Genomic DNA, 14643 nt, shown 5'->3' with positions numbered 1-14643 from the left:
ATCCAGCAGGACTCTTCTTATGTTCTTAGGCGTAAGAAGTCAGTCACCCAGACTTGATTCGTCTTTTTCTCCAGTATTTGGGCTCCTTCACACTGAGCTTTTATCGTACAACTGAGAGCACCCCTTCACGGAAGTTTGCGGGCTCTTTACATGACGCCGTTTTAAAGCGCCACTCAGTTGACGCTCGGACAGCCCGCCGCCATCCTCACCACGCGGGTCTTTTGTCTCGCGTTGTTCTCGCTGTTCCCCCTTATTTAGCAAAGACACCCGCAGTGCCGATTGGTTCTTAATAGGCCTCGTGACACCAATCCGCATCCCGATTCGCCGCATCCTTCTTCGACCGTAGGCCGGGGCGCTGTGCTGCTGATCCAAGCGGACGAGGCGTTGTGTGAGGGGGAAGGAGGTAGCCCGGGAAGAGGCCGGGCCTCGCGGCGCGGCGCGGCGCTCCAGGTGGGGTGAGTGCACTTGCCTGAGGAGCCCCGTCGGTCGCCCCGGTTGCCCGGGAGATGGGAAGAAGGGGCCCGGGGAGACCCCCGCTCCTCCTCCTCGAGGGCAGGCGCGCGTGCGCGAAGCGCGTCTGCCCCGTGCTCGGGTGGGGGCGGGGGACCTTGTGCTCGACGCTAAACGACCAGCAACCGTCACTCTTCCACATCCGCCTTGCATCTCTCGCGCACACAGGCCGCGATTGAGAGGCGGGGCTGGCCGCTCGGGTGAATGGGTGAGAACCCGGCTTCGGCCGGTGAGCCGCGGAAGGGGGAAGTCGTGGGGCCAAGTGAGCCTGGCTCCATGTGCAGGGGCAGCCTGTCTCCGGGCGCTCTGTGTTGGGGACAAAGAGGAGAGGGGTGTTGCCTTCGCGCCTTGCTTGTGGGCCCTTCCCAAAGGCAGACCGGGCTGGGCTACATGGGCCCCACGCCCCGGTCGCCGCAATCAGCGAACTTGTTCTTACTTAACGGGTGGCAGGGCTCCTCCGGTACCTTTCTAATAGTCGTGTAGGAACAGATGCTGCTTTCTTCGCCTCCGCAGGGCAAGCCGTGACCTGCCAAAATGTGCTGCTCTGCAGAGCTTGTGGAAGGTTGCTGGAGCCCTGTGTGCCTTTGCCTCTGGGCACGCTTGGGGGCGGGGACGCTATAATTCCTGAGTCATGGGCTCCAGGCCAGTAATGCACCTGCAAGACAGTAGCCATCACCTGCCCACCGTCTTATCACAGGCTTGTTACCTGCCTTGCTGCTCACCTGAGGTTACTATAAGCAACCGTTGAGGAGGTAGGTGGAAAGAAGCAGATGCACCCACTACCAGTAAGCAAAGTGGTTAAGGGAAATGATGTACAACAACCGAGGTCTTGTTGATCCTCTGAACTGGCTGGAGTACTTCTGAGTGCATGTGCACAGGTTGGACTGAAGGGTTCACAGACTTTGGAGGGTGCTGCTAAACCAGGCTTCCCCAACCTAATGCCCTCCATATATTTTGGACTACAATTCCCATCACCCCTGACTATTGGCCATGCTGGCTGGGACTGATGGGAGATGTCATCCAAAGCAACTGGAGGACGCCGCTTTGGGGAAGGCTGTGCTAGACCATTGTGGTACGTGCATCAAGTATGTTCTTAGTCCTTGCAATGAGAGAGCTGTTCCTTTGTCTTGTTCAGTTTTGGACCTGATTAATATTATTGAGCTCTATTTAGATACAAAATAGGCAGAATTATATTTCTTAGCGGACCAAATCATGTTGTAATGCAATGTGAAGGATTCTGAGTTAACACAGAACGTTTAAATAAGAAGCATGGCTAAATCTCCACTCTGTAGAAAGCAAACTTCCAAATACATGCTCAAAAAGATCATCTCCCTGAATGTAAAACATAGCGATCAGCAGTGGGATTCATATGGGCCTAATAACACAACATTCCAAGAGCCCTATTCTATGGCTTTTTGTCTTTTTGATTATTTATTACAATATTTTTATGCCACCGTATAACAAAATGATATCGGGGGGGGGCACATGATAAAACAGTTAAAAACAACAAATAAAATAATAAAAATCAAACTTTTAGAATATCTACCCATGTACAGATTTTCTTTTATAAACAAAGATGGGAGGACAAGGAGAGAGCAATCTTGCGGGTGGGGAGGAAGGAGATACTTATTCACAAGTGATAAGCTGTCCTTGTCTGAAACAATCTTTCTATATGAAGTCATTAAAAATCTACCTATGTAGTTACCACCAAGTCATCTGGTAGTAGTCATAGCATGAGATTTACCAGGATTGTGAGATAAAATTGCCTTCTTGGTTCTTATTGAAGGGGTCTAGAGTCACCAAAGAGGAAATGTTTGCAGGTTTTCCATCTAGCTTCTCCTCAGCACCTGCTAAACTACCATAGTTCTTCAATATGTGCCTAGGCACAATTTAAAATAATTACATCGTTCCTTTGTGTAACATACTATTTTGTTACTGGTAGTAATCATCTATAAAGCTCTTAATAGCTTGAGATCAGCCATTTAAATCTATGGATGAGACCGTGCTTGAGGTTAAATTGTTGAGGACAAATTCAGTTGTAGAACAAAGCATTTTGTATCACAGAATTGAGACTTTGGAATTCGGGTCCAGCAGAGTCCAATCTTGTCAAGTTTTCAAAGACAGGTTGCCTGTTCAGACAAGTATTAAAGATGGAAGATTGCTGATACATAATTGTGGGTGCTGCCTTGAAATTTGATTTTTCTCCTCTCGTTTTTTTAGGATTGTATTGTTAAATTCACTTTCATTTCTTTTTTTTCTGAATCAGTTTGAACTTCCATTTGGTTAGAAAGGCAGTCTGTAAACCAGGGATGGGGAATCTCTGGCATGCGGAGGTTACTCAATCAGCCCATCAGCTTCTGGCCCTGGCCCATCTGCTGCAGAGGGAAAAGCTCTTCTCTGATTAACAGCTGACTGGAGATCATAGAATCATAGAATCATAGAATAGTAGGGTTGGAAGGGGCCTACAAGGCCATCGAGTCCAACCCCCCGCTCAATGCAGGAACCCAAGTCAGAGCATCCCTGACAAATGGCTGTCCAGCCTCGTCTTGAAGGCCTCCAGTGTGGGAGAGCCCACCACCTCCCCAGGTAATTGGTTCCATTGCCGTATTGCTCTGACACTCAGGAAGTTTTTCCTGATGTTCAGTCGGAATCTGGCTTCCTGTAACTTGAGCCCATTATTCCGTGTCCTGCACTCTGCGATGATCGAGAAGAGATCCTGGCCTTCTTCTCTGTGACAACCTTTCAAGTACTTGAAGAGTGCTATCATATCTCCCCTCAGTCTTCTCTTCTCAAGGCTAAACATGCCCAGTTCTTTCAGTCTCTCTTCATAGGGCTTTGTTTCCAGTCCCCTGATCATCTTTGTTGCCCTCCTTTGAACCCTCTCCAGTTTGTCTGCATCCTTCTTAAAGTGTGGTGCCCAGAACTGGACACAGTACTCCAGATGAGGCCTAACCAGTGCTGAGTAGAGGGGAACTAGTACTTCCCGGGATTTGGAAGCGATGCTTCTATGAATGCAGCCCAAAATAGCATTTGCCTTTTTTGCAGCCACATCACATTGTTGGCTCATATTCAGCTTGTGATCGACGACAATTCCAAGATCCTTCTCGCTCGTAGTGTGGTTGAGCCACGTATCCCCCATCTTGTAACTGTGCATTTGGTTTCTTTTTCCTAGGTGCAGAACTTGGCATTTGTCCCTATTAAATGCCATTCTGTTGTTTTCTGCCCAGCACTCCAGTCTATCCAGATCACTTTGAATTTTGTTTCTGTCTTCCAAAGTATTAGCTATCCCTCCCAATTTTGTGTCATCTGCAAATTTGATCAGCATTCCCTGCACCTCCTCCTCCAAGTCATTAATAAAAATATTGAAGAGCACTGGGCCCAGGACTGAGCCCTGCGGTACCCCACTCGTTACCTCTCCCCAGCTTGAGAAGGTCCCATTGATAAGCACTCTTTGAGTCCGATTCTGTAGCCAACTGTGGATCCACCGGATCGTTGTTTCATCTAGCCCACTTCGAGCTAGTTTGCTCATCAGGATATCATGGGGCACTTTGTCGAAAGCTTTGCTGAAGTCGAGGTATATGATGTCTACAGCATTCCCACGGTCTACAAGGGAGGTGACTTGATCAAAAAATGAGATCAGATTTGTCTGGCAGGACTTGTTTTTGACAAATCCATGTTGGCTTCGAGTAATCACGGCATTGTTGTCAAGGTGCTTCCAGATGGATTGCTTTATGATCTGCTCCAGAATTTTCCCAGGGATTGATGTCAGACTGACTGGTCTGTAGTTCCCAGGTTCCTCCTTTTTACCCTTTTTGAAGATAGGGACAACGTTAGCCCTCCTCCAGTCATCTGGCACTTCCCCGGTCCTCCATGATTTCTCAAAGAGAATAGACAGCGGTTCTGAGAGTTCTTCTGCCAGTTCCTTTATGACTCTAGGATGCAGTTCATCTGGCCCTGGAGATTTGAACTCATTCAAAGTAATGAGGTGTTCCTTGACCATATGCCTGTCGATCTCAAGCTGCAATCCTGCCCCTTCAGCCTGTACTTCGCCTTTGCCAGGGGGGTCATAGACCCTCTTTTGGGAGAAGACTGAGCCAAAGTAGGAATTGAGCACCTCTGCCTTTTCTTTGTCCTCTGTTATCATTTTGCCATCCTTATTTAATAGCTGAACAACCATTTCTTTCCTCTGCCTTTTACTATGCACGTAGCTGAAGAAAGCCTTTTTGTTGTTTTTAGCATCCCTCGCTAACCTCACCTCGTTGTCCGCTTTAGCCTTCCTGACGCCATCCCTGCAATTCTGTGCTACCTGCCTGTACTCTTCCTTTGTTACTTGGCCTTCTTTCCACTTCCTATATGTGTCCTTTTTTGTTTTCAGGTCATCCCTAAGCTTTTTGTGAAGCCACATTGGCTTCTTCTGTTGTCTTCCACCTTTTCTTCTTGTTGGAATTGTTTGTGATTGTGCCTTGAGAATTTCCTTTTTTAAAAGTTCCCACCCATCTTGGACTCCTTTTCTCGCTAGCATTGCTTGCCATGGGACCTTACTGATCATTGTTCTGAGTTTATTAAAATCAGCTTTCCTAAAATCCAGGGTACGCGTTTGAGTACACTCGGCTTTTGCTTCCCTTAGAACCAAGAACTCAAGTACAACATGGTCGCTTTCCCCCAGAGTTCCTGTAACTGCTACTTTATCCACTAAGTCATCTCTGTTGGTTAGGATCAAGTCAAGGATAGCCGATCCTCTAGTTCCTTCCTCTACTTTCTGTAGGAGGAAGTTATCCGCCACACAAGTCAGGAATTTCCTGGAGGGGCCATGTTTTGCAGAATTTGTCTCCCAACAAATATCGGGGAAATTGAAGTCCCCCATTACTACTACATCATGCTTCCTTAAAACATTGGCTATTTGCTTTTCAAAAGTTTCATCCTTGTCTTCTCCTTGATTGGGTGGCCGGTAGTAGACTCCGACCACCAGGTTCCTTTTATTCTTTGCTCCATTTATTTCAACCCAGATGCTCTCGATGGGGCTACCAAGCTCCTCCTCCTGTATTTCTGTGCAGAGATATGTATTTTTCACATACAGTGCAACCCCGCCTCCCTTTCTGTTCCTCCTGTTCTTTTTGAACAAGTTATATCCTTCAATTGCTGTATTCCAGTCATGAGAGTCATCCCACCAAGTCTCAGTTATACCTATCAAGTCATAATTTCCCTCCTGTATTAAGAGTTCAAGTTCGTTCTGTTTGTTTCCCATACTCTGGGCATTAGTATATAGACATCGAAGACCATGTGCTTCATAGTCTGGCTTTCTTCCTACCTGTGTCTGAAGACTATTATTGGACGCTATCAGAGCTGTTCTCTCCATTGCAGTGCATGCGCCTACGTCCATTGTTACCCCCAACATTACATCTCCCTTCCCCGTAGGATTCAGTTTAAAGCCCTCCTGATGAAGTTCTTCATGCTGTGGCCAAACACATTCTTCCCAGCCTTTGTGAGGTGCAACCCATCCCTAGCCAACAGCCCATCTTCCAGGAAGTATAGCCCGTGGTCCCAGAATCCAAATCTCTCTCGTCGGCACCACCTTCGTAGCCAGTCATTCACCCGGAGTATTTTTCGTTCCCTTTCTATCCCTCTTCTAACTACTGGAAGGATGGATGAGAAAACTATCTGGGCCCCAAAGTTCTTGAGTTTCCTTCCCAAAGCTTCAAAGTCTGACGTGATCTCTTCGTAGCTCCGCTTGGCGGTATCATTTGTTCCCACATGGATGAGAAGAAAGGGATACCTGTCAGTGGGCTTTATGAGTGCAGGCAACCTTTCAGTCACGTCTCTAATCTGTCCTCCCGGGAGACAACATACCTGGCGAGTCCACGGGTCTTCGCGACATACTTGGGTCTCGATCCCACGCAGCAAGGAGTCTCCCACTACTACCACTCTTCTCTTCTTCTTCTTGTAGGCCTGGGTTTCATCGCCTCTGTTTGACTGACCTTTAGCCTCTTGCTCACTCTCATGCAGGTTCCCCTGTGATTCTTCCTCTGCAGGCTGTCCTCCAGTCTCATCTGCAAGTACCTGGAATCGGTTCCACAGCTCCACCGCTTCCACTGGTGCAGAGTGGCGTCTAGTTCTTCTTCTCCTAACTGTCACCGTTTTCCAAGGAGTATCCTCTACTCCATTTTTCTTCACCTCAGCATTTCCCACTGCCTCATCTTGCTGTTGCTCTTCAAGCTTCTGGTCTGCCCTTTGCTGCTGTAGTTCTCCCATTCTGTCCAAGAACTCTTCGTGTTCTCTTATTCCCCGGAGGGTTGACAGTCGCCGCTCCAGTCCACTTACTTTCTCTTCCAGCAGCGTGATCAACTTGCACTTGTTGCAGGTGTAGGCCATGTTGTTCTCAGGCAAGAAAACAAACATTGCACACACCTTACAGGTCACCACCACTGGAGAGTCTTGTCCTTCCATTGCCTCTTTTCCCTTTTTGTGTCTAGCTTTGTGATTGTTCTAGACTAGCCTGTGCCTGCTCCTCTACTCAGTAGAGGTTAAAAGCAGAGTCCCACTGGTGTGGAAGTGTGTGTTACAAGACAAATAAATGAAAAAAAGTTAGTAAAAAAAAAAATAAAAAAAAATGTTAGGGGCCTCCCCCTTGACCTCCCCTGCCGAACTCCCCTGGCCAACTCCTGTTTGCTCCCCCTGTTTGCTCCCCCTGTTCGCTCGCTCTCTGGGAGCTTGCCTGCTTCTGTAGTCCCTGGACCAGCTGGAGCAGCTTGCTCTGCTCTGCTCTGCTCAGCTGGGAGGCGGGAAACAGACTGAAGCTTCCCGCCCAGTCAGCTGCTGGGAGTACTCAGGCCACACCCCTCCAATTCAGTTGGAGCTCTCAGAAGCTCCTGGTGAGCTCACAGCCAGTCAGAAGGATAAAGGGCAGTGCCCTGGGCTTCCTGCAACCCACTTACCTCTTAGCCTCTGTCTCCTTTGTCTCCTTTGTCTCTTCAACCACTGCAACTCCCCTGGCCAACTCCTGTTTGCTCCCCCTGTTCGCTCGCTCTGTTCGCTCGCTCTCTGGGAGCTTGCCTGCTTCTGTAGTCCCTGGACCAGCTGGAGCAGCTTGCTCTGCTCTGCTCTGCTCAGCTGGGAGGCGGGAAACAGACTGAAGCTTCCCGCCCAGTCAGCTGCTGGGAGTACTCAGGCCACACCCCTCCAATTCAGTTGGAGCTCTCAGAAGCTCCTGGTGAGCTCACAGCCAGTCAGAAGGATAAAGGGCAGCGCCCTGGGCTTCCTGCAACCCACTTACCTCTTAGCCTCTGTCTCCTTTGTCTCCTTTGTCTCTTCAACCACTGCAACTCCCCTGGCCAACTCCTGTTTGCTCCCCCTGTTCGCTCGCTCTGTTCGCTCGCTCTCTGGGAGCTTGCCTGCTTCTGTAGTCCCTGGACCAGCTGGAGCAGCTTGCTCTGCTCTGCTCTGCTCAGCTGGGAGGCGGGAAACAGGTAAGTGCTCTCCTCTGCTTAGTGCTGAAACAGGCACCTTTTTCAGGGATTAGCAGGGGAGATCACTTATTTCTGATCAGCTGCTGATCAAAGGTGAGAGCTTCTCCTGCAGGGCAGAGGGGGCAGGGATAGTTCCAGCCGAAAGAAAGACGCTGCTGCTGCGTGATTCAGTCCTGCTTCCTTCTGAGCCTTGTCCTGAGTACACAACCCTACACTTGATGTTTGGGATGCTATTTGAAAGTGCTGCTGAGGGATTCAGTCCTGCTTGCTTCTGAATAGACATGCAGAGGCTTGTCCTGCTTATTTGTGAGTAGATATCGTACTTATGTTTCTATGTAGACATAATTCCTATTATAAATCGGTAAAAATAGAATGGGTGGGGGGTGTTCCAGCCCTGCCCATTTCTACATACAGTCCCTGAGAGTTTCTCCAAAATAGATTCCGGCCCTCAGACCCAGAAATGTTCCCCATCCCTGCTATAAGCATTAACAAATATTGGTCAGAAAATCAAAGTGATTTTTATTGAAACTACTTTCCTATGGCATGTCTGTTTTCTTAGAAAACTTGAAGGAATATTTATGCCAATAGTAGTGTAGATCTGGATACAGTGGTGAGTCAGAATTGACAGTGTAATAAGTCATTTGTACCAACGTCTTATCCTCTGATTTACCAATAATAGTGAACTCATTCTCTGAGTGCAGATCTTTATGTATCCAAAGTGGAAACATCCACGCACAAGAGGGAGGTATCAACAGTCTTGTAGGGATCCCAAGGTTTGCAGAAGTACAATTTCTTTTTTAGAACACACCCACCCCCTGAAAAAAAAACAGCTCAGTGAAAATTGAGCATATTCAGTGGCCACAGAATGCTGGCTGACTGGTGGGGGAAATAGACAATTGGAGAGAGTGGTAATGGAGTAGAATATCCTGGAATTGGGCATGGTTGGCTTGCTGGAATTCTGAGCAGTATCAGTCTACCCTGCAATGTTGTTTTGCAGATTCCTCTTGTGATTATATAATTTTCACATATAAAAAGAAAAATGTACAATTTAACATTTTAAATTTGCAGTAATTTCTGGAAAATATTTTATGTACATGCTGCTGAATCAATCTGAGAATAGCATACATGAGTAATTGTTTTAATTTCTTTCTTATGTCATTCTCTTTTTATAGGACTCTGCTATGGCAAGTAAGCTTTATGTGACTTTGCTCCTTTTATTTTCCATACACTTGTTTTGTGAAGCTCACCACCATGGCTTGGAACCAGCCACTATTTCTCAAACTGCAGAGAAATTCATTCCCAAGAAGGCAATTGGTATCAATGTTGATCTGGCCACACATATGCAGACACATCACCTTCAGAAACTCTTTTCTCGTTATGGGGAGAACAAAACATTGACTATTGAAGGGTTTAGAAAACTGCTACAGAATATGGGCCTTGAGAAGGTGAAAAGAATTTCCCTAGATCACAAGCACCATCACCACCATCATAATCACGTTACCCTCAGTACAAACTTTGAGAAAACAGGTTGCCCTAGTGACGAATCTGCAGGTGGAAACAAAGATCTTCGGAATAATCAGGATTTGCCTAAAATAGAGAGTGCTGACCACAAGCAGGGTCCTGTGAATAGCAAGAGCACAGCAGTTGCTATAACAGCATCCACCTACACCATGGCCACAGAGGGCAAACCTCTGCCACAGCATTCAGAAACTGCAGAATTGAAGTCTACACACATGGGCTTTGCCAGTCCCACTCCCAATATTGTTCTTGAGAGCAGCAATGCGAGTTTGCTTGTAAGTGGAAAAGCAAATGAATCCTTGAGAAAATCTGAAAGAGGAAGTTACATGTATTCTAAAATAAGAAAACAAATTACGGAAGAGGTACTTGGAATTTTTTGTTTTAGTTTTGTTTTAGGAAAGTCGTGATATTTGATAATACTGTAATCCTTTCTATTCTTAGAGGAACCCTTATTGATTGTCTCTTGCTGGGTATTCTGTAGACTTCCATAGAGGCACCATATAAGGGTCAGTTCAGATGTTTTCAAACGGGAGTTATTTGTGGAGCTGCATATTGGGAGTTCCATTTGTCTACAGACCTGTGTAGGTTAGGGCGTGTTCTGGCATTCTGGATTTCTCAAGTCTGTGGGCAAATCATATGTGGGTGTTAGTAGTTCACATACACTACATTCACTTCTCTGTGCGATCTCTCAAAGTTTATGTAGTTTAAGACAGTTCTTTTAGAAAAACAGCAGGGAAAAATATCTACATATCAAGATCAGGTACCATAAATAGCATGATTAGTCATATATTGTATTTATTATTGGCAAGTAATAAGAACATAAGAGCCGTGCTGGATCAGACCAAAGACCTGTCACGTGTAGCTTTCTGTTGGCATCTGCCTAGCCACTTTGCTAATGAGAAGCCCCCAAGCAGGCCATGAGCACAATAGGCCCCTCCTGCTTGTGTTCCCCAGCAACTGGTATTCAGCGGCATACTGCCTCTGATACTGAGGTAGTACATAGGCATAATGACTAGTAGCCACTGATATCCTTATCTTCCAAGTCAAGCAAGAAATTAGAAGTCTGTTGCTTGGGTGCCTGGAGGGATTTTTTTCAGGCCATCAGGTAAGTGGCTGAATACATGTCTGAAAATAAAGCCTGGGTTCTTAAACAACAACAGCAACCTTGGTGATCATGACCAGGAGACAACAAGTAATTCCAGATCAAGCCAGAGTGTGAAAGGCTCTAATATTTAGCAAAATTAAAAAGAACAGTTTTGGTGAATAAAGTTGTAGTTCATTGCTAGAAGACCTTGTTAGATTAGCTGCTCTATGACTAACTTTTCTCAAGTTTCAGTAAATCATTATACCACTGGGCTTCACCTTTCATGGCTAACATTAATAAGCCCATCTTTTGTAAAACATTATTTGTCAGAATTCTGTAAATATATGTACGTGTAGGTTTGTGGTCACAGTCTGACTGGAGTCAAGAGGGTATCAAAATCTCAATTGGATGAGCTTGCACTTCCCTTCAAGAAAAGATAAAACTCTGGTTTCACCTTAAACTTCTTTGTTATTTCAGCATGTATAAGCAAGCTGAAAACAAACTTCATAAATTATGAAATTGAAAAAAGAGGCTTGTTAAAGATTTCAGTACTACTACTCCTCTATATGACCTAAGGCATGGTTTGGTCTGGAAGAGCTTTGCCTAGGGCATTTGGGTTAGGGGCTACTGAAAGACTCTGGAATCAGGTTCTCTGCCTTTTTATATTGTTGCAACAACCTTGTGAGGTAGTTTAGGCTGAGTGATAAGTGACAGACCCAAGGTTACCCAGTGAGCTTAATGGCTGACTGGGGATTTGAATCTGGGTCTCCTTGCTCGTGGTGTGACACTAACCACTATACTGCACAGCTTTCTACACATACTGCATGCATACTCACATTTAAATGTACTTGCCAGGCAGTAACATTAGAACACTAGAAATTGATAGTCTGGGTGGCTGGGCTGCTGGCATGCGAACACTGTACAGAGTGAGCCAGCATACATGGAAAGTACATTTAAAATATGACATGGCACACGTAGTAAGCTTACACGGCTAAGCTTTCCATGTGACCTGCAAGTGTGAGGCTGCTAGAATGAGTTTGTTCTTGTGGAAATAGTAGACCCTGTATAAGAATGAACATTTATTGCACCAGCTTTTCTGCTAATGGAGAAGGCCAGCTTTCCAGTTACACATCACTTAGCATAGACAAACAGAATGGAAGGGTAGCTAATTTGTTGACATTTGCAAGACTAAAGGGTTGTTCAGATGATTGGTGGGGGAAACAATGCAGCATCAGCTTTTTCTCCCACCCCTGCACTGGATTGCCCTCATTACCCACACCATGGTGCCTGAATACAGCGTGGGCATAGTGCATTTTCAGCCACCCTGAAACCAATACTGCAAGCTGTGGGTTGTAGGTTGGGTGAAAATTAGGGGTGTGCAAGATTTGGATTTCCAAATCCAAATTTTCAAATGGATTTCCTGGGTTCCCCCAGGTGATCATCTGACCCGAACTAAGTTAATAAAGCCAATAATGACCAGTCCTCAGTCAGTTCTGACATATTGGGCATAAAGTGGGGGAAAGAACCTACAGTCTTTTTGCAAAATCTTCCCTGCCTGTCATCTTGAAGTGATTCTTTATTCACCGCAAGTGATCAGATAGGTGATTATTTATAGGCTGGATTGCCTGTGTTTAATTTTAAAAAGACAAACATTTAGTCTCTTGATTAGAGTTGGCCTGAAATTTTAAGCCATATTTTTTATTTAAAGTTTTAATTTTTTTTAGTACAGCAAATGAACATTTAGCTACACATACAGACTTACAAAAACAAACAAAATACACAGGCGATAAAAGACAAGGGGGAAGCAGGGGAGGGACAGAAATGAAGGGAACAGGGAAGGTGATGTCCAAATAATAGCTTTCATATTCCCTCAGAGATCTAGCCTAACTATCAAACAGTTCCAAGAACATGGGCCAAATACTTAGATATATTTCGCTTGCCTCTCGCCTGCTAAATGCTACTTTCTTATTTATGGCCAAGTCCAAGAGGTCCTCTGTCCATTGTTCTATATGTGGTGTAGTAGGGGATTTCCAGTTCTTCAATACAATATGCTTGGCCACAAAGGCTGCCCATAGAATCCAGAGTCTGCATCCCTTGTCAGTGTCCTATTGCAGTGGTAAGTATCCCAACAACAGATTATAAGCAGAGAAATCCACTGCTGTATCTAGTACAAAATTGATGTTTTATTACCTCATGCCAGAAGAGGGCAATAACTGGGCAGGACCATAACATGTGGGTTAGAGTCCCTCTCTTTTTAGAGCATCTCCGGCACCTATTATGCTTCAGGATGTTCAGCCGGAAAAATCTGTCAGGTGCCCGGTGTGCATTCAAGATGATCTGCTGGATTAAGTGCAGCCGCAAATCTAGAGAAGAGTTTTTGGTGTTTGTGAGGATATAGCTCCACTGAGAAGTATCTAGCGGCCCCTCCAGTTAGCGGTCCATCTGATCTGCAACTCATCTAGCGTAGGAGCCAGTTCAGTTCTGCCATAAGAGTACAGAAATCTGTGTGCCCATGAAAATGACTCTGCTGAGAGTAGGAATGCAAGCACCCCAGGAATCTCTGATGCTGCAGGGGCATCTGGACCGAACATAGCCCTCAGACAACGTCCAAGTTGTTAATATTGCCAGAAGGCAGCTTTAGGGAGCTTAAATTCTAACGTAAGGTCTCAAAAGTTTTGAAACAATCTCTTTTGTCAATGAGCTGTGACAGTGCTGACTCTTAGATTTACCCATGTGCACTATAGTACTGATTTACCTCAAATTTTTATATTAGGTTTGCCCCACAGTGTGAGGTCTCCATGTGAATTAGGGTCAAAGATGTTCCCAAGTCCCTCTACGCCTTCCTTGTAGTCATAATGGTAGGGCTATATATGTGAGGCTTATGTAGATGGTTAGAATTTAGGGCTATCCACCTTTCTAATGGTGCTATTTTCTGCCTTTCTAATTCTACCCAGTCAGGGCATTCTACCCCCAACTTCTCCCCCATCAAATATTGTCTCTGGGCTAACATAAAGGTGTTCTGGTAGATTTTGAAGTTAGGAAGACCAAATCTGCCCTTATTAACAAATAGCTATAACTAATCTATTTGCAGTTCAAGGCCTTTAACCAGTTCCCCAAATAAATGATCAGAAGAATGTATCTATTTGGGCAATATATTTCCTAGGGATGTATGCAGGTAGACCTCAGAGGACATACATAATAAAACTTCAAGTGATTTTAATTTTCTTGATCATTCAAAACATTATAGAATGCCAAACCTCTACAGAAATAATTGCCTTCAAGGGTCCAGTTGTCTGCTGGATTATTTCCAATTTGGAATGCCATGAAGTAATACACTGGAAGGGTGAAAGCTTTTGGCCCAGCTGTAACTAGCCTCATTAAATCTATTTTACTTTGTCCTGTTGTTCCTGGGCCTCTAATATTTTTGGTATCAAAGCTTCAAACTTATAGCAGCTTGCATTTGCCCAATACAATGTTTGACTTTGAATAATGTGCAATATCTCACAACTTATCTTTTTAAATTCCTGTTTCACAAGTAGTTTGCCCCACATGCTGGGGGTGCTGCTGTTTGTGGGGGGAAGGGAACATATTTTTTTAAACCCTGGGCTCACAGGACTAGTTGCACGATTCTTCCAGGTTCTTGTTTAATGTGTATAGTTAGAGCTACAAGCCCATATTTTGTTTGTTTTCACATAATGAACACATATCCTTTGTGCCTGTTTTTTTTAACAAAACATTTGAAGCTTACCAGTCAGTCAAGAAAGGAGGTACCATAGTTTGAAGATAGATCGCCTAGTCTTTATGTGCATACTTTACTGAAATACTTTTTCCCTCTTCTACAGTGCCTCAATGCATCAAAACTGATGCTTTCTCATGGAATGAGTACACAAGTTCTGTTGACAGTGACAGAATTTAGCTATCTTTGCCCAGCAATCATTAACCAGATTGATGGCAGATTCTGTATAACTCATGCAACAAGTGAAAAGGCAGAAACTCCTCCAAAAACGTATTCGTTGCAAATAGGTAGGTTTGTTGAAGTCAAGATTTCCCCATTTTAATACCTCCTAT

At 45.1% G+C, this 14643-nt stretch overlaps 1 protein-coding gene across 8 annotated transcripts in view; it reads left to right on the top strand.

Annotated features, from left to right (window-relative positions):
• Window positions 1–342: 342 nt before the first annotated feature.
• The window catches only part of SLC39A6 (solute carrier family 39 member 6), a 29795-nt gene continuing 15494 nt past the window's right edge, over window positions 343–14643 (top strand). For 2 of the 8 annotated variants that reach the window (XM_084850632.1, XM_084850638.1), the window contains exons 1-3: window positions 343–455; window positions 9146–9853; window positions 14418–14598. In XM_084850632.1, the coding sequence (XP_084706758.1) occupies window positions 9155–9853; window positions 14418–14598 (880 nt within the window). In that variant the 5' untranslated portion in view covers window positions 343–455; window positions 9146–9154. Of the gene's footprint in view, window positions 740–1023; window positions 1263–8260; window positions 8280–9145; window positions 9854–14417; window positions 14599–14643 lie in introns of those variants that run through there. The other 6 variants (XM_084850633.1, XM_084850635.1, XM_084850636.1 and 3 more) reach the window with 6 other exon arrangements.

The sequence above is a fragment of the Heloderma suspectum genome, chromosome 4, assembly GCF_057233095.1.
Source record: "Heloderma suspectum isolate Gila_16-S chromosome 4, 16-S_ref, whole genome shotgun sequence".
Lineage (NCBI taxonomy): Eukaryota > Metazoa > Chordata > Lepidosauria > Squamata > Helodermatidae > Heloderma > Heloderma suspectum.
This window is presented reverse-complemented; position numbering and strand designations above follow the sequence as displayed.